Here is a 24,259-nt window from a genome sequence, read left to right as displayed (position 1 = left end):
AATGGGGGTAAGCCTCTGAAGTCTCCTCTGCTTTCAGACTTCTCAGCACTCCTCAAGACTACTCTGTGAGGCAGGTGCTACTACCGTCCTCCTACTGGATGAGGAAACAGAGGCCCAAAAAGGCTAAATCACTTTCTCAAGGCGACAGAGCTAGTAGGTGCGGCCTTCTCATTTGAACACCCATTAGTCTGGCCCCAGGGCCTGTGCCCTTACCTCCATTGCATGTTGCAGCCCTCATAACCATAACAAAACTGCAGTGCAGTGGTTAGGTCTTTGGTGGCAGACAAATCAGGTTATGCCACTTAAAAGTGGTGGAATCCTGGGCTAGTTGCATGCATCCCTTGAACCCATTTTCCCATTTGTACAATGTGCACGCCAACATTTACTTCAACCAACAGAACTTTGGCTGACTAGGAGGAATGAGGCATGATTCTCCAACAACTGCACGACTTTCTGTTGAGAGGAAGTGGGGGAGTGAAGGGGTTGGGGGTGTTTGGGGAAAGGGACAGAGCCCGAACGCAGCGGCCCTAAAGTCTCCCCAATCCTTTTTTGCGTTATTTCCTCCATTCAACAGCGGAGCAACTCCCGGTCGGTCCCCGCAGCTCCCCGCCCCCCACTTTTTTTCTAGGATGAAAAGAGGTCGTGGTCCCTTTAAGGCCCGTCCCTCCCTCTCCCAAAACTTCCCAGTATCTGCTCTCTTTTCGATCCCGGACGGCCGGCCAAGCTCGCCGCCGAGCTGGTAGGGGCTGGGGTCGAGGGGTCGGGGAAGGGTGCGGGGGGATCAGTGGTAGGTGCCCTCGGTGGGAGGCGCCACCCGTTGCCCGCAGCCGCCGCCCGAGTGCTAGGCCGGGAGGGGCGGAGGCTGGGCGCGCGGGGGTGCAGATACTGCGGCCGCCAGGTCCCCCTCCGTGGGTGCGCGCGGGAAGGCGAGCCGCCTGGCACTACCGCGCGGGAGCCGGCTCAGCCGCGTCCTGTCCGAGCGCGCCGGCGCAAGGGGCGTCCCGGGCGGGCGCCGGGGCGGGGAGGGGAGGGGCCCCTCCCTCCCCCGCCCCCTCCCCCCACCGCATTCCTCTGACGTCTGGACCTCGTGATCCCGCCCTGGAGGGGGGGTGGGAGCAGCCCCGCCTCACGTGAAGGCGCGGCACCGCCCCCCACCTCTGTTCTGCCGGCCTTTTCGGAGCTCCCCGCTATGATCGGGAGCTGGTTTCGATCCCCATCGAGCCACCTCGACTTGCTTATCTCCCCAAACAAGCGAACCCACCAGGTCTGTCCCACTCTCTTAGTGCCGCTCACCCCATTTCAAACTTAGTTTCCGCGAGGACCCCTATTTCGGGAACCGTTCTCTCGGGTGGAAAGGTTCCGGAGCATCTTTGGGGGCGTTCCCCACTCCGCTGTCCTCGTTTTCTAACTGCAGTGTTCCCGGCAGGCAGCCCCCGGATGGTAGAGCCCTTCGGGAGGGATCCTGGGTCAGCCCCCGGCCCCGGCCCCAGGTTCCGGCATTTGGGCGTCTTTGGACCCTCCACTCGGGGAGGGCATTCTCTGCGGGTGGTCCCCGGTCCCGAGGGAAGGCAGGCCCGCCCGAGGCTGGGAACACCACGCCTCCCGTCTGCCGAGTGCCAGGCCGGCCGTCTAGTAGGAGGGCCAGCCCCACTAATGCGGAGGCAGGGACCGTCGCTCCCTCGCCCAGAAGCGTGGAAACCATTGACCGGGGTGCTTAAGGGTTGTCATGGGGGAAGCCCCGGGATCTGGGCTGGGAGAGGCGAGGAAAGCTTTTCGGAGTGAACTGAGACCGCAGGGACGAGAGGACTTGTTCCTTCGCCCCGACGGGAGGGTTAGTGGACAAAGTGTACTGGGTGGAAATGGCTGCCCAGGGTAAAGAGCGAGAGGTGCGGGCACGATGCTTCTCCTTGTGCAAACTGAAAGGAGTTACTGTGGCTGAACTTAGAGGTGGAGTGGTGACATGACGCCGGCGAACTGGACAGGGTCCGAGGACAGTCGGTAGCAGGAAATGGTTTTATACTGACGGAAAGGGTCAAATTTGTGTTAAAAAAATTATTCCGGCATTGTGAAGGTTAGAGGTGGATAGGAAGAGGGTAGAGTGATGGGGACACAGCTGCACTGGTAGTTGCCCCTCTGTCTGGCGTAGCCTTCCAGGGCAGCACACGGCAGTCGCTCAATAAATACTCCGGGTACTCCAAGTCTTCGCTCTTTTAGAGGGTCACCCCGCCTCCAGAGGCGCCCGAAAACTTATTCACGCATGCGTTCTCGTCTCCAATCCTCTCCTAGACTGCGCCAAAGAGCGCCTGGAGTGGGCTCCCCTTTTTCACCAAATCAGATACCACCAGTGGCCGCCCTACAGTCTGGTGAGGAGACGCAGAAGATAGGCATCTGCAGTAGCCATTGGAGAGAGGCAAAAGGGAGGGACTTCCTTGTCTTCTTGTGGGGTGGCGCGGGAAGCCAGCCGTTGTGACTGGAAGACTAATAGCTTCTGGTTTGATGGATTAGCAAGAAAACCAATGAAAGTAGGAAGAAGGCGGGGCTTTCCACGTGCGTGGGCTGCGTCGTGCCAGAAATCCGACCTATCAAATTGGAGTTTATTTTAAGGCAGCAGGGTCGGCGATATGACTGGCAGAAAGCGCTCGCTTATAAGGAGTGTCCTAGACAAACGGGGGTGGGCACTCTAGCAGAACGACGGGGGCTTTATCCAATAGGTGCGCAAGGCGTGCGGAGGCTTCCCCTCCCCCCGCGGCGGGACCAGTGGCTCCCCCTATCGGGTGGGGGCGGCGGGTGACGGGCGTGTCCCTCCCCCAATGAGAGGCGGGGGGAGGCGGGTTCTGCGCCGCCATGTCGCGGAGGCTGCTGCCCCGGGCGGAGAAGCGGCGTCGGCGGCTCGAGCAGAGGCAGCAACCGGAGGAGCAGCGGAGGCGGTCGGGAGCGATGGTGAAGATGGCGGCGGCGGGCGGCGGAGGCGGCGGTGGCCGCTACTACGGCGGCGGCAGTGAGGGCGGCCGGGCCCCTAAGCGGCTGAAGACTGACAACGCCGGCGACCAGCACGGAGGCGGTGGCGGCGGTGGTGGAGGAGCCGGGGCGGCGGGCGGCGGCGGCGGGGTGAGACCAAGGCCTTGGGCCCGGGACGTCCGGGAAGGGAGGGAAAATTTCCTACCTTGGGGATATTTGGCGGGGGGGGGGGGCCCTCTGCGCACGCGCCCATGCCCTCGCGCCATTGACTGGGGTGGGGGAGGGGCGGGCGTTGGGCAAACGGCGGGGTTTGCGCCAGGACAGGCGGTTGCGTGCGCGCTATTCAGCGGGGTGTGGGGAACTGAGGAAGCTGCTCGCGCTGCGGCTGACTTAATGCGCAGGCGCCGCGGGCTGGTTTGCGGCGGAGCCGCGGGGGTGGGGTGGGGGGGGCACGCGGCCGTGCCGTTTTTGTTTTTTTTCTCCGTATTCTTAGCAGGCCCCATGCGCAGGCGCACTTGTCCCGCCCGGTCCTCGTGGGCGGTTGGGGACCGCCGCGTGAGCGGGAATCGGTGTGGGGGGGTGGTCTTGAACGCGCAGGAGGGGGGAATTTTACCCGATCACTGTTTAATCTTGATAGAGTCATGGTTTGTCTTGAAATAAGTCGATGTGTTTGAGGCCCTTCCCCCAGAACAGAGTATGTGCCTACTTTTGTGGGCATTGAAAACGGGAAGAAAGGCTTGTGAGAGGCCTTTTAGCTGGTCAGGCATGGAGCCAAGCTTTGGAGCGATCACAACTTGGCTTAAAATTTCTGGGAGTTAACTGGGTGCAGAGGGTTTGATGAACCAAAATGGTCCCTGAGGGTAGGCATTTTGGAAGGGATTCAGCTCTTTAGTCTCCTTTGGAAAAGCCACCAGCGCCTTCTGGCTCGGAGCCCATTCCCTCCTCCCTCTTAGGTTCATAAAGTCCTCTCCCGGTCAGCCATTTGCAGAGTTTTCCAGGATTTAGCGGCAGTCGGTGCTGTGATCTGCTAGCATTGTGATCTGCGCCAGGCCTTGTTCCACGCGTCTTTAAAGTGTCTTAATGGAATCTGGAACACTTTTCTATGAGCTAGGGGGTGGTATTACACATAGCTAGTGGGGGGGGGTCTGGGATTAGAACGTGGCTGTGGGACTCCAAACCGCTGAACTGGGAACCATTCGGCTGTTTGTGCCTCGTGTGGTTTGTGTAGTTCACTCCTGAAATAGAATCCATTTCTGCCCCTGTTCCATGGGCTGCTGTTCTGCTTGGTGGTTCAGAGCCTAGGCAAGGGGGAGAAAGTCACTTTCCTCCTGATCCCCAAAGGCTCTGTCTGCGGGTAGAAGGATACTTCCCCTGGGAAAGAAACTGTCTTGGTTCTCATGGTATGGGTTGGAGTTTTTCTTCCTTCTGAAAGATCTTTCTCATTTTTTTCCCCTTAGTCTGGACTAGGTGGTATTTTCCAACATAGATTTTGGTGGGAGAATGATTAAAGACTAGAAGTGGTCAAGACTGGCCTGGCTGCCTCAGCTTCTGGGGCACACGGTTTTTTGCCCTGCCTGGACCTGGGCATGAGTGGTGGGGAACAGTGATGCTTGGCTGGGTTGTGATGGCAGCTTGCTGTCCTGGGGGAAGGGCAGTGAAGCTGGGGTGGGTGCAAGGGAATGCCCTGATTCAGACTGCAGCAGAGAGTTGTCTGAGCCCTTCCTGCCAGTCATGTCCCCTTTCCTAGTCCACCTTCTTTTCCCACATTTTTTTGACCAGTGGGAAGAGAGAGGTTCTGGGAGGAATGTAAGATACGGGACTTGACTGGTCCTCCATCTGCCTTCCTCAGAAGCTACAGCTAGAGGCATTAGACAAGTGGCCACCCACCCAGGGCCTCTGCTCTGTTAGCCTAGAATCCTTTTGGGGTGATTGGCTTGAATTGCTGTCCCTTGTTATCTGTACTTGTGTGTCCTTCTGGGTAACACTCAATTGTTTTATCTGACTGTGTCCCCGACAATATAGACGCCAGTGGGTCACCATTTTGTACAGCAGGAAATGAAATCTTATTTTTGCTTCCTTTCTCAGGAGAACTACGATGACCCACACAAAACCCCCGCCTCCCCAGTTGTCCATATCAGGGGCTTGATTGATGGTGTGGTGGAAGCTGACCTTGTGGAGGCCTTGCAGGAGTTCGGACCTATCAGGTACTCACTCCTCTCACAAGCCAAATGTTGAGTATACAGAGAAGTCAACTCTTCGGTGTTCTGTGTGTCACTGGTTTCTGGTTGGAATTGACTTGGTCAGTTTGGTCCAGGGTCCTTTGGCTAGGTCCTGGGCTCCTCTGTTCTTCGGGTTGGCCATTGTACTTTGGATCAGGTTACAGCAAGTACCGTGTCCTTTTCTCCTTCCTTTTTTTACTTCTGCTTTGTGGTTCCTAATCAGCATTCTCTCATTCAGTAAATATTTACTGTGTATGTGGTACATGCTAGGTACTGGGAGTAGAGCAGCGAACAAAAATGCCTTGGACTTCTTCCAGACATTTGTCCATCCAGAGTTATCAGCACTGTGATAGGGGAAGCCCTAGGGGTCTGTGGGAAGCATTTGACTGAGGTAAGGAGGGGTCAGGAAGGAAGGCTACCCAGAGGAGATGATGCCAAAGCTACATCTCTTTTGCCTGTCCTGCCATTTATGGCAAAGGGTGTTCAGGTCAGGAAACTAGGACGGTACAGAGGAGTCTGGAGGCCAGGGAAGGGTTGGTTCATGGACAGTTGAAGCCATCCTCCCATTCTTGCCTCCACCCCCTGAGCGGATTGACTCTGTTCTCTCTGCCAGCTATGTGGTGGTGATGCCGAAAAAGAGACAGGCGTTGGTAGAGTTTGAAGACGTGCTGGGAGCTTGCAACGCCGTGAACTACGCAGCTGACAACCAGATCTACATTGCTGGTCACCCGGCTTTTGTCAATTACTCTACCAGCCAGAAGATCTCCCGCCCCGGGGACTCGGATGACTCCCGGAGCGTCAACAGTGTGCTTCTCTTTACTATCCTGAACCCCATCTATTCCATTACCACGGTGCGTGCCACTAGGCATTCTTTTAGGCTCCTCTGTGACATCTCCCTTTTGTCCCCTCCCCTGAGCCAGACTGACCTGCCAGTGCTCCTTCATCTTGCCCATCTTTGCTTTTACAGGATGTTCTTTATACTATCTGTAACCCATGTGGTCCTGTTCAGAGAATTGTCATATTCCGGAAGAATGGAGTCCAGGCTATGGTGGAATATCCTTTGCTAGGAAGCAGGTGTTCGTTGGGGTGGAGGCTTTCTCAGGGCTGGACAAGGCACCATCTTTTCAACCAGCGTGTGTCTGCTGAATGCTTGCCACGTAGAGCCCACAGTCTAGTGGGAGGAGCCGTCAATAAACAAGTAATCAGTGGTACTGTGTGAAAGTGCAGAATGTAGAGTGTTGTGAAAAGAAAGTAGGGTGCTATGAGATAATAAAAGAGATTTACAAAGGGATCTGGGAAGCGCTCTAAGAAGGTAATAACCTATTTCCATGAGGAGGTAGGAGCTGATGTTCAAGATGGAGGAACCAGTTTCTGCAGAGGTCCTCAGGTGGGCAAGAGCATAGTGTTGGAGAAAGTGAACGACCTGACAGCTGAAGAGGAACAGACACAGGAGAGGGTTCACTATGGACTTAGAAGAAGTTTTTAGAGTGTCTTAGTGGTGTGAAATTTGGATTGAAGTGTGAAGCCATGATGGATTTTCAGGGCAGGAACATAATCTGGTTGACATTTCAGAGCTTGTTTAAGCTTGAAGCATGCAGCACAAGACGGGGGGATTGGGCTAAAGAAGAAGGTGGCTTGGCCTGGAGCGGTGACAGAGGAGGTAACTGCCATCTCGGCTGGAAGGTTGGGAATACTTCATGATCTGTCATGAAGTCACTGTGGCCAATGGCTCTTCACCCAGGGAGGGCAGCACTCCAGCCCATCTCCATGCGAGTGGCTGGTGTCATGGCATTGAACTAACCCCAGAACCCATGTGTGGCAGTCTTTGGGTGCTACCTCGTCCTCATGCCTCTGGGAGAGCTTTAAATCCTTTCCAGAGAGGGACTTGCCTTAACTGTACTCACGTTTGACTCGGTGCAGAGCGCCCAGCGGGCCAAGGCCTCCCTAAATGGGGCTGACATCTACTCGGGCTGTTGTACTCTGAAGATCGAGTATGCGAAGGTGGGTCTGGGAAGTGCTGCCCCTCGTCAGCTTCCACGTGTGTTGGAGCCTGGTTCATCTTAAGCTTGTCTTGTCCCTACAGCCCACACGCTTGAACGTGTTCAAGAATGATCAGGATACCTGGGACTATACAAACCCCAACCTCAGTGGACAAGGTAATCCTGATGGCTACTTTGTTGTAAACATACCCGCCTTGCCTTCATTCGACTAGCGCACTTCATAGACCTGGGCTCAGGGTTATGTAATGCCATTGGGCTCCCTATGGACATGGGGGGGCCTTGGGTCAGCTTTTAGAGAAGACACTGGTGGGAGAGTGTGAGTGAGGGGCCTCTGTAGGTCCTAGCTGCTGCTTGGGACCCTTTGATACGGCTGGGGGTGCAGATTCAAGGTAGAGGTTTGGATGGGGTGGGGATCGGCCTCGCTGAGCACTGGGCATGGTGATGGCTTGTAAACCAGTAGCAATTCCAATTCCCAAATGGATTCTGCTGCTTCCCTTCTAGGAGCCTCCTTAGGGTCGCTGACTCTCCATTCTCACGGGGCCAGGAATGGTCCTTTTCTCTTCACTATTGAAAGGGTCTGGTGGGGATGGGGGTGGGCAGATGCGGAGGTGATGACGGCTCCCAGCCCTTGCAGCAGAGCCTTTGAGCAAATTGACCTTGTGGAGGTGAAACCCTGGATTGGATCAGGGCGGACATGCCTCACCTCACTTGTAGAGGAGACTCAGCTTTTCTGCAGGGGGCCCAAATGGACAACCCCCTTCCTAGAATCTGTCAAGAATGGTTTGCCTTGGATAGGAAGGAGAGGTGGAGGATTGCCTTTGAAAAGCAGCAGCTCCTCAACAAGACCGTCCATCTCTGTCTTGGTCTGATACATCGGACTAGGCCATGGGCTGAGGGAGGAGGCTGGTTGCTGACATCTCATAGGCCCTGGGCGGCCGGGGGCCCCCATTGCTAGCCAGGCCTGTCTTGCTCGCCCTTGCAGCTGGGGAGCAGTGGGCGGGGTGGGCTAGACTCCCCAGGACCCTCACAAGAGGCACTGTGGGCCTGGCTGCTCCCTGCAGAGGTCAGAGGCAAATTGGTGACCAAGTGAATGTACCAGAGCGGGCAATGGCATTACATGACTGCTAACAGAAACATGGCAACCAACCATTTCTTCTCCAAGGAACATAAATAGAAGATGTGCAGACCGGCAGGGGCTAGTGGCAGGGGCTGGCTGTGCATTGGTTTTGATGCCTCTCAGTTTTGGCTGCCCCAAGGCTGGGGGTCAAAAACGAGAGCTGATGAGGTAACCTGGAGTGAGGGCGGTGCTTCGCCACCCCCTCAGGAACCATACTTCAGCGGCTCTGCCTCTGCACATTGCTCACCAACACACAGGGTAGAAACCACTAGCTCTTCCTGGAGAGAACAGATCATGCAGCCTCCACCACGTCCCCAGAAACAGCTGCAGACTTGAGCTCACTACATCAAGAACACCACACCGCGCTCCAAGGAACAGCTACAAGCACAGAGACAGAGGCAGACAGAGACAAAGAAAGAGACGCAACATGGCAGCAGACACTGCTTTTTTTACTAAACATAAAGAGGTCAAAATCCAAGCAAACTCGAACCCGAGAATGTACACAGAAGTAGGAAACACAGAGAACAGAGCTCTCAGCCAGCCAGCGGCGCTCTTTTCGGAGAACGTTTCACAGACTGAAGTAGATTCCATGGGCCTCCAAGACAATAGGATCCTCTCTCCATTCCTCGCCATAATGGGTTTTGTTTTTTAAGTCCTTTGGTTTGGGGAGGGCCTTCTTTTTTGTTGTTTTGATATTTTTATTTTTTCTGCAGTCAACGGCTGCCAACATAATCTGCACCAACTGGAGATCAGAAAGCAAAAAAAAAAAAAACTTAAACCACAACAAAATCAAAAAAGCCAAAACAGACCTAAAACCAGACAGCCAAACAGCTCAGAGGTACACAGTTACCTGCTGGCGGGTAACCGGGCGCGCTCCCAAGGCCAAACGCTCGGGCATAGTGGGGCCACTGGCACACTTCACAACCAGGAGACACGCACACGGAGCGCTACACAGCCAGAAGCACCGCACTGCAGCACACAATGTGAGGAGGTGACAACACGGAGGGACACTACCCACTTCATACACCTTTATTTTCCACTTTTCTGGTATCTTCTGAGGACAGAACATCTGTGAGCCATTTTTGATTTAATCAAAACATTGACTGTTAAAACAATTCTTTAAAAAAAATTGTAGCGGATGTGTACTGTAACTTGTATTTATGACTGTAAAACCGTGTGATGCAGGGTCGCAGTGTATGTTTGATGGGACGCCATCTTTCAGAACTGTGCTAACTCACTGTTGAAGCGTCCAATGGTAAGAGAAAAGACAGATTTGTTTTTTGTGACAAATGGACATTGTACTCTGTACTTCTGCTGTAAGTAGCCCTTTTCCATCTTTGTAATGACTGATTGTTGAAACCAAAATGGAGGCCGGGTGGCAGGAAAGGGCGGTGGTCTTGAGCCTTGGGTTTTGGAGTCAGCCAGACCTGGGTTCAAATCCCGGCTCAGCCACTGACTTGCTTTGTGACCTTGGGCCAAAATGTCTTTTAACTGCTCAGTTAAAAGTTAACTATTCAGTTTCCTTATCTGTAAAATGGGACTAAACTAGTACCTACCTGAGGGTTGTTGTGAGGAATTTAAAAAGCGGTGATGTCTGTAAAGTGCTTAGCACAGTGTCTGCCACTCATGTGCTAAATTAATGGTAGCAACTCTGAACGACAGCTCGGGTTGGGTGGATCTGCGCCATTGTCCGGGTCTGAGATTGTTAATGCCTTGTACATGACTGCTCATGTGAACTGATTCTGACTTCGCCCTGCTTGTCCTTTCCTTCAGTCCCTCGGGTTGGAACGTGAGTAGGTGGGAGGGTGACTGGGAACAGGGTTGAGAAAGAAGGGGCCTAGAGAGTGGGGTCTAGAGTTTCTAGAACCTTGGGGGCCAGATGGTATCTTCTTGCTGCCCTTATTGGGTTATTTTCTTGTTTTTAACCTCCTGTCCCTTCATTGGGAGTTACTTTAGACTATTCTTGGCTCCCGTAACCTATCATCTTCTATGGCAGCTACAAGTTCCCCAGAGAGCCCAGGAACTTGGGCTTCCCACCAGGGCTAGGGCAGGTGAGAGAGCACCCAGAACCTGGCCTCATCCTTCACGGAGAAAGGAAAGCAGCCAAATTGGTATGGGCACAGGGGGCAAAGGGGGCTCCAACTTTGGGTTTCAGGCCCATCCTGGGTCAGGCCAAAGGAGGGAGACCCCAGCAGCCCTTGTGATGAAGGGAGGGTTTGCAGCCAGGCTCCCCAGAGCTGAGGGACTTGGAGATTAGCCTTTAGTCAGGTGGGAAAGAGCCACCCCTCCTTTTAGGTTAGCCTCTTAACTGTGTTCTCTGTCCACAGGTGACCCTGGCAGTAACCCTAACAAACGCCAGAGGCAGCCCCCTCTCCTGGGAGATCACCCCGCAGAATATGGTGAGGGCAGGGGGTTCCCCTCCGTGGACTCCCGTGGCTCATGTGCCCCTGCCCGCCGCCCGCCACGCAAATTCTCACCCGTCCTCCCTCTCTTTCCTTCCCACCCCCCAGGAGGGCCCCACGGTGGGTACCACAGCCATTACCATGATGAGGGCTACGGGCCCCCCCCACCTCACTACGAAGGGAGAAGGATGGGCCCACCAGTGGGGGGTCACCGCCGGGGCCCAAGTCGCTACGGTCCCCAGTATGGGCATCCCCCACCCCCTCCCCCACCACCCGAGTATGGCCCCCACGCCGACAGCCCTGTGCTCATGGTCTATGGCTTGGATCAATCTAAGATGAACTGTGACCGAGTCTTCAATATCTTCTGCTTGTACGGCAATGTAGAGAAGGTGAGCTGCTGCTGGGTCTTCTGCTTTCCCGTAGACCTGGCAGGCCCCAGGGAGGCCCTGAGCCTTGTGGCGTGCCAGTCAGTGGAGAAGAGCCAGGGGTGGCCTGGCTGGGAGCAAGCTGATCCAGAGAGGGTAACTCGCCTAATTGGATGAGCTGCAGGCAGATTTTGCTTGGTCCTCATTGGATGTGGATATTCTGTTTTTTAATTTCCAATGTTATAAGACCAGGACTATCACATGAAAGTGCTAATACTTAACATTACATGAATATTGTGATTTATGAAATGTACCCATTATATAGTTAAAGATTGAGGATATTCTCCAGAAAATTTCAAACGATCTGGCAACACCGAGCCTTCTGCCTTGTCTGTGGGACAGTTGATAGGCTGGTTGGTGACTGTCTATGCAGATCGGATGGTTTCTTTCAAACCCACCGGAATGAAGCCTTTGGGTTTGCAGCCCCTTGCTAGGCCCATTAACAATGGTAGTAACAGCTACTACAAGTTAAGTGTTCTTCCTGTATCGGGCAATGTTAAGTGCTTTCATGTTGTAACTTGTTAATTTTCTTATGAATCCTTAGTGAGGCCACGGGTGGGAATGAGGCATGGAGGATGAGTAACACCCAGTTCACAGACCTTTTTTTGGAAGCAGGACTCAGCTAGACAGCCTGGCTTCAGAACCAACACTACTTACTGTTTTTCAGTCTTTTTATACTGTAACCCACATAAAGACATTTTACATCAGGACCCCGTATCTAGATAAATTTATTAACAGGAAAACCTTTATGAGAATATCTGCTTTCATTTTTTTACTATGCCCACTGTTTTCTGTTGTGCTTCATTAAGTGATCCACTTAGGGGTCGTGTCCTCTAGTTACACAAACTGCCTGTGCTCTGCTGCCTACCTTGGGTGGAGCACTCTCCGTGGGCCGAGCATGCTTGTTTCCTGGTTCCCCATTCACAAGTGAGGATATGGAAGCCTAAACCCAGAGCAGGAGTTACTTCTTACTAAGAAGGGACAGGAGAAGGGTCCCTGGCAGCTGGGCAGTGGTGCTGACCGTGGCTGCTCTCCCCAAGGTGAAATTCATGAAAAGCAAGCCGGGGGCCGCCATGGTGGAGATGGCTGATGGCTATGCTGTGGACCGGGCCATTACCCACCTCAACAACAACTTCATGTTCGGGCAGAAGCTGAAAGTCTGGTACGTGCCCAATCTCCCTGGGGTAGGGTGCATTGACAAGGGACTGAGGAGAGAAGGGAAGGAGAATGGGGCCCACTCGGGAAAGGGCCCAAGAGAGGAGCAGAGGGAAGCAGCGGTGCTTAATCAGGCAGGAGTGGGTATGGCGGGTATGGTTCCCAGGTATTCCTCTGAAGCAGTGGGAGAAAGTCAGCCTCACCTCAGCTGTGGTGCAATGCCCTCCTGAGGCACACAGCGCTTGGTCTCAGACAGGAACGAGCCCATCGTGGGGAGCCAAGGGGTGGAGAACATTAGGTCTGACAAAGGCTTCCACCCCTAGTGTCTCCAAGCAACCAGCCATCATGCCTGGTCAATCATATGGGCTAGAAGACGGGTCCTCCAGTTACAAAGACTTCAGTGAATCAAGGAACAATCGGTTCTCCACTCCGGAGCAGGCAGCCAAGAACCGCATCCAACACCCTAGCAATGTGCTGCACTTCTTCAATGCCCCTCTGGAGGTGACCGAGGAAAACTTCTTTGAGGTGGGTGCCATGGCGTTGGTCCCTTGCCACAACCATCTGAGTAGGCCATTCTTTTTGGTCTTTTAACAAACACCTTTTGAGTTCCTGCTCTGCCAGGCCCTGGGTTGAGGGCAGTAGGGACCAGGACAGAAAGGCTGAGAATGACATCAAACTTCTAGCAACAATGGAGTTTGCCATGCTCTTTACATTCTTGGCAAGCTAGGATGACTGTGCTTTTGCTGGGAAAGATTCTCATTGGTGAATCTCAGGCAGGCCCACCCTCTGGTGCCTAGATAACATCCGAAGGGAGGATCCTGTTAAGGGCCGTGTGAGAGGGAACTAGGGCAGGAAGTCTGACTGGTAGAGTGGGACTTTGGACTTTAATTCATCTGATTCATCAAACATTTACCTAGAGCCAACACAAACCCAAAGAGCAGATGAAGATGGGAGGTTTAAAAAGCAATTTCCTAGTTCTTGGCAACAAATAGTTAAGAGCAGTGTTTCTAAACCTCTTTTGGGCCACCTTAGTGTGTGATAAAACCTTAGAAACTTTTCTCCAGGAAAATTCAAGCACTCAGTCACGCAGAGCATTGTCTGAATTCCGCTGTGCGGCACTCATGTTTCTCTGCTGTCTTGCAGATCTGTGATGAGCTGGGAGTGAAGCGACCGTCTTCTGTGAAAGTATTCTCAGGCAAAAGTGAGTAAGCTGCCCCACCTTTCTCCTCGGTGGTAGATGGGCGGCTCTTTGGTTCCTGCTCAGATCAACCTAAAACCTCTGCTTTCTAATCAGGTGAGCGCAGCTCCTCTGGGCTGCTGGAGTGGGAGTCCAAGAGCGATGCCCTGGAGACTTTGGGCTTCCTGAACCATTACCAGATGAAAAACCCAAGTGAGTACCCTGCAATCGTCCCCTTGCGGCCTCATGGGCTGGCTGGCTTCAAGCCAGAGCTAGTCTCCTTGCTCTCCAGATAGAGCCTCAGAGATTTCCACATTGTCACTGACACAGACGGGACCTGTTCTCCAGGAGAGCAACCTCATGTTCCCCATGGGAGGCCCAGCCTGGCTGTTTGCTGCCACCCACTCTGCCAGCTTGGGAGTTGTTCAGGCTTGTCCTCTAGGGAGCTGGCATTCTCTGTGTCAGAAGCTTCCAGTAACGCCCAGCAGTGTCAGCCGCAGAGGCTGGCTCAGATACAGGCCCCAGGAAAGGGGCCATATTACCCAGCAGAAAAAATTTGCCCACCCTGTTACTGGGGCATGCCTGTTGCCCTGGGCCAGCCACAGAGCTAGGAAATGGATTCTCCGTGGGAGTAAAGGAAGAGAAGGAGAAATGCCTTATGTATTTGACTTGTTTGAGAGGGACCCATCCAGACCTAGACCTCTCTGTCCTCTCCTTTGCAGATGGTCCATACCCTTACACCCTGAAGTTGTGTTTCTCCACCGCTCAGCACGCCTCGTAATTAGGTGCCGAGGAAGAGTCCCATCTAAGCAGGAAAACCTTTCTTTTATGCTGTTTCTTTTGTTGTTGGTTTTTTTGCAAAAGTTCCTGTATTCCTTTTTTTTTTTTTTTTTTTTTTTTAATGCTAGGTTAGTAGAAGCTTAACCATAATGGAAATGCTGGAAGTCTGAAGGGGGAGGGGAAGGGAATTGATATCTCCCAAGATTAACCTTCACTTTTTAAAAATTACTGTACTTGTGATTTTTTTTTTTTTGTTCCTGTTCATACATTTGTGCTGCCCATGTACTCTTGGCACATTTCAATAAAATTGTTTGGAAAATAAACAGCACTTTCTGGGATACCAGGGTGTGTCTGCTTCTCTCCCACCTGGTCTTCTGAAGAGGACGGGCAGGCCAGGACACAGCTATAGGCCCACCCCTGCCTGAGGAGTGGGGTGGGCCAGGGCTGCCTATGGGAATGATGCTAGGAGCTAAGGAGTCTTGAGGAAAACCCAGAAGGCATGGTATGTTTCATGGGGCCTGCCCAAGCAAGCTCAGTCTAGTTGGAGAGTCACTCAAAAAGTAGATGGTGTTGAAAAGATGGAAAACTTCAAAAGATTTTTAAAAATAGCCTTAATCCTGAGACATAAACAACTACCTTTTTGTAAATTTGGAAAATAAAAGCTCTGAAAAATAAAAGTGAGTCTTCCCAGTCCCTTAAATAATTTTTGGTGATTTTTTTTTTCTCGTCTTACATAGGGCAATGACCAGTTAAGACTCCTGCAGTTAAACTGCAGGAAAAAAGATATGCAAAACAAGGGGAACTGGATGGGAGAAGCATGGTCTGGAGTTCTATTTGGATGTGTTTTTATTAAGTTGGAGCAAAAGTAATTGTGGTTTAAAAGGTTAAAAATTGCAAAAATGGCAATTACTTTTGCACCAACCTAATGTTTTTTTAAAATGGTTTGCTCTGTAAAGTGTTCTGTCTCATACCACATACCTCTAGAGCAACCTGCTTTTCCCCTGCAGTGTATCTTGTGGGTGTTACAAGGGTGAAATTCAGTAAATAAGTTAAACTTAGCTAGTTTGCAGTTTGACTCACCGCATAGCTCGCTCTGTAAACCACCTGTAATGAGACTTTGTTTGCAGTTTGATCCATTCTGATATTCAGCTGTTTTCTCTTTGTTTCTCCCCTAACTGATTAACTGAAGAACTCTGTTCCCTTCCTCAAGTAAACCCATACCTCGTTAATGAACAACATCCTAACCTGGAAAAGAGCAATTTCTTAATCCTCAGGCGCCAGGACACCGGAGTCCAACTTACAACTTCCTTGCAATTTTTACTGGTGACACAAAGTCCAAATCTGGAGATAACATCTTCGAACAGATCTGACCCCAGGAAGGGATATCAGCCCCCAGGCCTGCCTAACCAATTCCCCCTTTCCTATAGAAGAAAAAGGAGCCTGAAGTTACGGGCAGCTGTCTTATCAAACTGCCCTAGCAAACTCCTGTCTGCCAGTATTTCTGTCTTCCTAACTTGAATAAAAATTTCCTTTGTTTTCCCACTTTGTAGAGTCTGAATGCTTTCATCTTTTGTGAAAGACCAGGTGTGACAGAATTTACCTGGTCCCAATGGTAATTTCCAATTTTGCTACTACAGAGACAGTTTTGCTATATGTCGATACAAATAGCTTAGCTGACTTCCCTGATACTGATCTGGAAGTAATGCCTATGAGTGGAATTGCTGGGTTAAAAGATCTGTTATCATGGCAACATAGTAGATACTTCCCAGTTAGGGTAGATGGGAACTTGTATATATGGGGGGTGGGGTGAGGGCCAACAACCTGGAAGGAAGCTGATATAAGGACCTTGGCTTATAACGGAAGAGGCAGCCTATAGAGAGGAGCAAGTCAAAAGTACAGTCCCTTGTCCGTGCATGTGCACTTGAAAAGACCCACATTGGGAACTGAAGTGTTGAAGCCCAGATTCTAGCATCTGAAATCACATGACATTTATCAGATGAAGCAACTGCTTCAGGGGAGATTTCAAATAGAACCTCTGGACAAGGAGAAACTAGTCACCTTGCAGCCACAAATGTCAAAGTCTGCTACAATTTGTTTTTAAGCCATTCCAGGTAAAAAGTAAATTTCTCACTTTCTCCCAGCACCCAGTTTTCATTCCTCGGCAGTTTTAGAGCTCTTGAATATAGTCTATGGATATATACTGTATTCTATGCTCCTACAGCTGTGTATAACTTTTATGCCAGCTGATCATACTAAATGTTCTCCATTTTTTTCTCACATCTTGGTGTTTGCATAACAGAGTTTTCCATTGCATAGAGAACAGTTCACTGTTGATGCGGAGTCACTGGATCTGTTTTCGAAAAGAGCCTACCTGTCCATTCCATTAAGAAGGCAAGGTATTCCCTACCATTCCGTTTGCCCAGAGACATCCATTCACTTCTTGGTGAACGAGACGTCTCCCCAGTGAGCATACTTAAAGGAGTTTTACAGCACTTATACTCTTAGGTTCACTGGCTTTTTCCAAAAAGATTTTTTTTGAACAAATTATTTTGACACGGACTTCAGATCCACCTAAAATCCCTCTCTTCAGCACTCCGGAAACCCGGAAACCTTGAACTAGTGACTTCCCTTCCCCAGCCCGTTTCCTGTATACAAAGGAAAATGGTAGGACCTCAGGCCTCTGTGCAACTGCCCAGTAACTTGGGAGGAGTTCTTTGCATCTGAATGGGGTTTACTCCTGACTCGGGGCAGAATAGCCTTTAGGAAGTGCCTTATCCTGAAGTTGCCTGGCCAACTTCTTCCTTCGTTTTGCCCCTCCTTGCTGTGTCTATAAAGCCTTTTGGCAATAATGAGAGAGCGAGGAGGCAGTCTTTGTGACAGGGAGTCCACTGTCTTCTGTTAATGCTGGTATTCTCGAATAAAACCTACTTTCCACACAAAAAAGAAAATAGGACCTCGTGGTGGTGTGGTGGTTCAGAATTTACAGTCAGCGTTTAATGTTGGCCTGTCTAGTTCCATTCCCTTACGTGGGTAAACTCATTACTAGGTAACCATTTTTTCTTTTTGGTTAATATAGTACAAGTGCATGATTACAAACTTGCACGTCTGTAGTTATTCTGCTATTATGTCCTTGGACATTCCGGCTGTCCCCAATTTTAATACCATTATAAAACAGCGCTGTGATGAACTTTACACAGGAATGGCCGGCAGCAACGTGAATACTTTCCTCGGCCAGGTTCCTACGTAGTGGGCCAACTGGTCCGTTTCTAAGCTGTTAAGTAACTCAGCCCACGAACCAAGAAAGCTACTTCCGGTCGCCCTCAGTAAAGATGGCGGCAAGAAGAGGGTCATCGCAATCGGCAGCGGCATGATGCCCTTGCTCAACATGGCGGTCTTTTGTGCCCGCCCCTTGGCTTCCTGTCGGGTTACTTCAGCAATTCAGTAGCAATGGCGGCGGCGATGGCAGTTTCTCACAGACTCCGCGATCTGCTAACGTGGCGTGAGTCACCTCTTGACCTCTGGGGGTCCGTTGTGCTGTCATAGAGATCATAGGACGAGGAGGCATGTCCGGGGTCACGCAGGGTCCGATCCCCTTAAACTCAGGAGTTCGTGTGTTCCACGCAAAGGACTCCCCAGTTCTATAGGCCTGTGTCTTACAGCCCTGTCGCTGGCGGCTCACTGTCCCCAATCTTGACTCAGTCGCATGATCACTGGTCTGAAGTGGTCCTTACATTGAGGTCACTGGTACAGTGCATCCCCTAATCTTAAACTCTGTGTCTCCCTAAACCGAGGTCTCTAAGAGTCCTGTGTTCCCCAGTCTAGTGTCACTGAGATGTGTGCCCTCTGCTCTTGAAGGAGCTGGGTCCCCAATCTGGGGTCATCAAAAGTTCTTTTTTCCTTTACCTCCCCAGGACTGACAGCCCCCACCCACCTGGGTCTTAACCTTTGTCTTCGCCCCATGGGCTCCTCTGCACAAAATGAGGCCTCTAGAGCAGCCCCCAGTGAAGCCCCAGACCACAACTATGAGTCCCTTCGGGTGACAGCCGCCCAGAGACACGTTCTGCATGTACAGCTAAACCGGCCGGAGAAGAGGAATGCCATGAACAAGGCTTTCTGGAGGTCCGGCCTGTAGATCCTGGAGGCCTGGCCTGTAGATCCTGGAGGCCTGCCTGCAGGAGGAGGCAGGGGCTGAGGGATTGGGCAGGGATGGGTTGTGGGGGACAGTTGGACATGAGGGCACGGGGTTCCCACTCCAGATACAGCTCTTCACTCCTTGCTTTTCCATAGAGAGATGGTGGAGTGCTTCAACAAGATAGCGCAAGATGCTGACTGTCGGGCTGTGGTGATCTCTGGCGCAGGAAAAATGTTCACTGCAGGTACTAGGTGCTCTCCACACTCATCCCCTCCAGTCTCTCCTGTTCCTGGAAATAGAGCGATGTTTTTTAATTAGGGTTTTCAGCAGCTTCTAACTTCCCCTTTTATCATTTTAGACAATTTAAAACATTCAAATACAGAACATAGTCCAACAGAACATGACAGGATCATGGGCTCTGAAGTCAGGGTTTCCATCCTGGATCTGTGGCCTGACCAAGGCCCTTAACCTCTCAGAGTCTGTTCTTTTGTGTGTCAGTAAAGTGTGTTATAATAATAACATGCTTTCATGCAACTATCCAACACACATGAACTGATTTCCAGTTACATGTCTGTTAGACCTTCTGATAGGCCCACAGGTCTGTTCCTCAGACGATAATTTCTACTGACCAGATTCACTGACTCCTTTGTCATCTCTGTTCTGCTCTTAAGCCCATCTAGTGATTTTTGAAATTTCTGATGTTTTAGTTTAGAGTTATCAAATTTCCATTTGGTTCTTCTTTGTATTTTCCATTTCTCTGCTGAGGATTCGTATCTTTTTATTTGTCATGAGCATATCTTTGTGCCATTGCGCATATTTATAATGGCTGCTTTAAAATCTTTGTCTCCTAATTCCATCATCTGGGTTGCCAAGAGGTCAATCTCTGTTTATTTTCTTTTGAAAAAAAGGGTTTCATATTCCTATTTCTTTGTATTTGGAGTAAGTTTGGACTGTAGCCTGGATTTTGGAATACTGGAAGAAGATGTGGAAACTCTGGATGCTATTACGTAACTCCAAAGAGTGTTGAGTTTCCTGTTTTCGTTTTTATATCTTTTGCTGAGCTGCATGCATGATTCATGGGTCAGCAAGTGATATGGGCTTCGGCCCCAGCAGCCACGCACCTCCCACTTATTCCTCCTGTGCATATCCCTTCACCTCTCTGTGCTGTGGTTTCCTCATCTGACGAGAGTGGAGATAATATCAGTACCTATGTCAGGTTGCTGTGAGGATTGAATGAGTGACTATGTCTAAAGTGTTAATAAATATAAGACTTTTAACAATGTAGCTGTTACTATTTATGATTACAAATAACTTCATTATGATTATGAATGGTACCTACAACATTTCAAAGTTCACAGGGGAATAAGATGGGGGACTTCTCTGCACGGAGTAGTTCTTACTGTGTAGGGGGACACCTTGTACCCTGGTCTGGGTCCTTTATTTCAAGGGGTTGCAAAAGCCAATGTCTGCAGGTTCAGGTAGGACGGGATCGCAAGGTGCCATGGTGGGCTTATTCTGGGAGTAATCTTGGCTCCTGTTGAGTCATGCAGGCTTCTCGGACATGGTGTGGAAGGCAGCTGACGCCCTTGGACTGACCCAGGCAGTTCTGGCCTCCACTGAAACAGAGTATATAATAATAGTAACTAGTAATGCCGTATGCTATGCAAAGTGCCTCTGGGCTATGTCTCCTTGAAGCCTTGCAGTCCCGTCAACTTTTGGGAAGGTTTTACCCTCATTTTACAGAGAAGAAATCCGAGGCCCAGAGGATGAAGTGACCTGGCCAAGGTCACAACCAGGGGGTCCCGTCTTAACCATATTTAACTTGCACAAATTCCGCTCTACCCTGAGCTAACACTCTTCTGGTCTCACTTATTTAAACCAGCTGTGGAACAAGGAAGCCTTAGAGTCAGGGGTATGACCGTACATGAAAATGATTTTTCAGGTTTGTTAACTGGCATTATTAGAAGACAGGAAACGGGATGAGAATGATTAAGCCCAGGAGGAAGAAAGGGAAGGATGGCTCTGTTCAGAACTGTCCTGTCCCATAGCTCTGTCTCACTCAGAGTAAAAGCCAAAGTCAGCCCCTTGGCCCAGGAAGCCCCGCACAGCTGGCCCCTGTCACCTCTCTGACCTTTACTCTTCCCATTTTCCCCCTTGCTCACTCCACTCCAGCGACCCTGGCCTCCTTGATGATCCTCACACAGACCAGGGGCATTCCTACCACTGGGTCTTTTCACTGGCTGTTCCTGACATTGGGAACTCTTTTGTCCTAGATGTCCCTATAGCTCCCTGTCTCTCCTTCAGATCTTTACTCAAATGTCACTTTTTCAGTGAGAGGATCCCTGACCACCCAATTTAATAACTGCAACAACCATCACTGCATACTGCATGCACACACACACACACACACTCCACTCTACTTCCGTCCTTTGGTTTTCTTTTAGCACTTATCGCCATCTGACAAAATGTATTTTCTGATTTGTTTGTTTCTCCTATAGAAGGGCAGCTTCGTGAGGGCAAGAATTGTTGTCTATATTGTTCACTTTTGAGCACGTACTGTGTACTAGGCCCTGTTTGGTCACTGGGAATTCAGTGGTGGATAAAGACAGAAATCCCTCTGCTCCTGGAGCTCACACGCTAGAAAGCGAGACAGGCACTAAAGGAGATAAGCACACAATTATGTGACAACAAGAGGGCAGGGTAGCAGATAGGCAAAGAAAGGAGATAGAGAGTGATGGGGGCTGCTATTTAGCCAGGGTAGCCAGAGCAGGCCTTTCTAAGGAGGTGACCTAGGAGTTGTGGTCTGGACAGAGTGTTAGTCAGTCTTATGACCATCACAGGGGGAAGGACTGTTCTAGGCCGGGGGAGCGGGACGCACAAAGGCCCTGGGAAAGCAGTGTGTTGTGTTGTTGTAACTGCTGTTGGAGGCCTGTGTGCCCAAAGGAATAGGTTGGAAATGCTGCGTTGTGCAGGGCTGGCAAGGTGTTGACAAAGACCTTACATTTTATTCTAAGTGGGATGGGAAGGAAGAAGAGAGGGCCCTGAGGTGTCCACAAGTTTCCTCTGGCTGCGTGTGGAGAGCAGACTGTCAGGGCAGGGGTGGAAGCAGGGAGACCAGGGGACACGATGGTAGCCAGAGTAGAGGTCATGGAGACTGATTAGTGGAGGAAAGGTCAAATTTGGGATCGTCTTGCAGTTGGAGCTCCCCAAATTGCTCCATCTCCCATCTTCCCGAATCAGGAAACATTATCTGAAAAGCCTGACCCCTGGAGCCTGCTGCATGGTTCTGGGTTCGAAAGCCCCATTCCACTACTCACAAGACAGTGTGAGCTTGGGCAAATAAGTTAAACTCTCTCTGTGCCTCAGTATAAGCCCCCCAAATGAAGATAGTGATAGGACCCACCTCATAGAGTTGTTGTGAGGACAAAGTCAGTTAAGGACTCAATAAATGTTAGCTTTTATTTATTTTATGTCCAGTTTGCAATCCCTCGCTAAGTTCTCTGTGAGTTACTCTCTCCACTGTGGTGGTTTGGGGGTTTGAATTGGCTGAGCCTGGGTTCTGAAGTCCAGCTGGGGCAACGGTAGGACCTGGGAGGCTGTGAACCTCCTCACCCCTCCCCACCAGGTATTGACCTCATGGACATGGCTTCAGACCTCCTTCAACCCGAAGGAGATGATGCAGCCCGCATCAGCTGGCACCTCCGTGGCCTCATTGCCAGATACCAAGAGACATTCACCGTCATCGAGAAGGTGACTCGGGGGGGCTGGCAAAGCATCCCTCCTGCCCACCTCTCCTGGGCCAGCCCTGACCCTGCCCCTCCTGTAACCTTCCAGTGCCCTAAGCCCGTCATCGCCGCCATCCACGGGGGCTGCATTGGCGGAGGTAAGTCTGTGTCCACCACCTATCCAGGTCCTCTCTCTGGCTGGGTGCCTATTGGCTGCTGCCCTTCTGCCTCAGCCAATGGCCTCCAGCCTCAGATCTGTTGCTGGTTAGACTTTGTCCCAAGGTGCAACCTCACGACCTGGGAGGAGGAGTTGGTCCTTGTGGTTGTTTTAGTGTCCCTGGCCTCTACCTCCCAGGCGTGGACCTCATCACTGCCTGTGACATCCGGTACTGTGCCCAGGATGCTTTCTTCCAGGTGAAGGTGAGCCATCCTTCCAAGTTTCTGCTTTCTTAGGTCTACTTAGAGCTGGACAATGATGGCAGAGCAGGGACAGTGCAAGCTAAGGGGATGGGGTCGGGGGAGGGTCTAGAGTAAGCCTGGAGGTCTTCATGGAAGAGTTAATCAGAACTAACCCTCGAAAGTAAGGCTTAGCCATGGAAGTCAAGGGCAGGTCATTCAGTCCAGGTGAGCTCAGGCATGAGTAAGGGTATGGGGCAAGGGTGAGGCCTCACCCTTAGTGTTGGAGAGGGCAGGATGGAGCCCCTGGATGGGGTAAGGGGGTGAGGTGAGCAGGGTTAAAGAGGACTTCCCTCTGGGGATAGACATGGCTGACCGCAAAGAACTGGGAGGGCAGAGGAATTGGAAGGTGGGCTCTGTTCTGGACTGAAGGAACCTCCAGGGATGAAAGTATGTGGATGGGAATGAAATGGAGTATTGGAGGAGAGGTGTCTGAAGTGAGGTGGAATGGGGCCTCTGCAGTAAGTAGAAAATTTCACTGGCATTGAGGTTGCGTGGGGGGCTATACTGGGCAGAAAACAAGGACTGATGCGATTCCTCCCCCCGCCCAGGAGGTGGACGTAGGTTTGGCAGCTGATGTGGGAACACTGCAGCGTCTGCCCAGAATCATCGGGAACCAGAGGTGGGTGGGGGGAGCCTGAGGGAGGTGACCACAGGGCGTCTCTTGAGCCGTGATTACTGCTGTCCCCTGATATGTCCTGTCTTCCTGCAGCCTGGTCAACGAGCTGGCCTTCACTGCTCGCAAGATGATGGCTGACGAGGCTCTGGGCAGTGGGCTGGTCAGGTAGGGCCACAGCCTGTGGCTTTGCTCAGGGGCAGCCAGGCCTGGGTGGGGCTCTCTGGATCCCAGTGGATCCTCACTCCTGGATTCCAAGTAGCTTCCTCTCTCCGAGTGGTCAGTTCTTTATTTTGGAATCTCGTGCCCTGCACTGATTGGTCCATTTCAGAAGGGTAGCGTCTTCATCTTTCCACTGTGCGTGGTCACTTCTGTGGGAGAGATCCACCTCCCCAATGCCTGATGCCCTTCATCCCCTCGTTCCCAGCCGGATGTTCCCAGACAAGGAGGCCATGCTTGACGCGGCCTTCACCCTGGCAGCCGAGATTTCCACCAAGAGCCCTGTGGCGGTTCAGGGCACCAAAGTCAACCTGCTCTACTCCCGCGACCATTCAGTGGCTGACGGCCTGAATTATATGGTGAGGCTCTCCATCCAGCCAATCACAGCCTTTCTCTGATCCAGAGTGGCCAATCAGGGCTCAGAGGCTTCCGCAGGCCTTGTCCTCTGGTGCCCTCCGTCCCCTGGTTTTCGTTGTTCCAACTCCAGTCTTTCCCTTTTCTTTCCATTACCCCCTGTCCTCTTATCCAGGCTTCCTGGAACATGGGCATGCTGCAAACCCAGGACATCGTTAAGTCCGTCCAGGCCACAATGGAGAAGAAGGAACTGAAGAGTGTCACCTTCTCCAAGCTCTGAGAGCCCCCACGTCCCAGGCTCTGGCCTAGGGTCTGGCCTTGTCCCACCTTGTGCCTGTGCTTCCTCACCTACAGAGAGGAGGAGTGAAGACAGTCACCTCGCTGCCTTCTCATCTAGTCTCCCAGTTCATAACTTTATAACACTGATTTCCTCATGCCCAGGTCTTATGTTTGCCCCATGAACAATAAAGCAGTGTCAAGAATCTGGTGTCCTTATTGGAGAGAGAAGAGAGGTGGAAAGGGGC

At 51.5% G+C, this 24,259-nt stretch overlaps 2 protein-coding genes across 4 annotated transcripts; both read left to right on the top strand.

Moving 5' to 3' along the window:
* Positions 1 to 686: 686 nt before the first annotated feature.
* HNRNPL (heterogeneous nuclear ribonucleoprotein L) lies at positions 687 to 14,556 on the top strand. Of its 3 annotated transcripts, XM_081032965.1 has the most exons (13): positions 2,812 to 3,108; positions 5,044 to 5,162; positions 5,791 to 6,028; positions 6,145 to 6,230; positions 7,082 to 7,178; positions 7,261 to 7,333; positions 10,622 to 10,693; positions 10,805 to 11,085; positions 12,162 to 12,283; positions 12,600 to 12,801; positions 13,420 to 13,477; positions 13,571 to 13,666; positions 14,176 to 14,556. In XM_081032965.1, the coding sequence occupies exons 1-13, from the start codon at positions 2,845 to 2,847 to the stop codon at positions 14,232 to 14,234; spliced, it is 1,767 nt and encodes a 588-aa protein (XP_080889091.1). In that variant the 5' UTR covers positions 2,812 to 2,844; the 3' UTR covers positions 14,235 to 14,556. The 3 variants fall into 3 exon arrangements, with proteins under 3 accessions (XP_080889092.1, XP_080889090.1, XP_080889091.1); XM_081032966.1 differs by lacking the exon at positions 2,812 to 3,108 and adding an exon at positions 687 to 739 and having other exon boundaries at positions 10,622 to 11,085; XM_081032964.1 differs by having other exon boundaries at positions 2,808 to 3,108; positions 10,622 to 11,085.
* A 3,047-nt stretch (positions 14,557 to 17,603) lies between these two features.
* On the top strand, positions 17,604 to 24,217 carry ECH1 (enoyl-CoA hydratase 1; the record flags this gene model as incomplete). Its single annotated transcript, XM_081032547.1, is given in 11 exon segments — positions 17,604 to 17,643; positions 17,646 to 17,732; positions 18,145 to 18,352; positions 18,521 to 18,609; positions 21,991 to 22,115; positions 22,200 to 22,248; positions 22,446 to 22,510; positions 23,098 to 23,168; positions 23,259 to 23,330; positions 23,590 to 23,740; positions 23,911 to 24,217. Coding segments are annotated over 11 exon segments (1,062 nt in total). The 3' UTR covers positions 24,016 to 24,217.
* Positions 24,218 to 24,259: the final 42 nt, after the last annotated feature.

Source organism: Rhinolophus hipposideros (genome assembly GCF_964194185.1).
Source record: "Rhinolophus hipposideros genome assembly, chromosome: 21".
Taxonomy (NCBI): Eukaryota; Metazoa; Chordata; class Mammalia; order Chiroptera; family Rhinolophidae; genus Rhinolophus; species Rhinolophus hipposideros.
The sequence above is the reverse complement of the archived record's forward strand: the minus strand, read 5'-3'. Positions and strand labels throughout refer to the sequence as shown.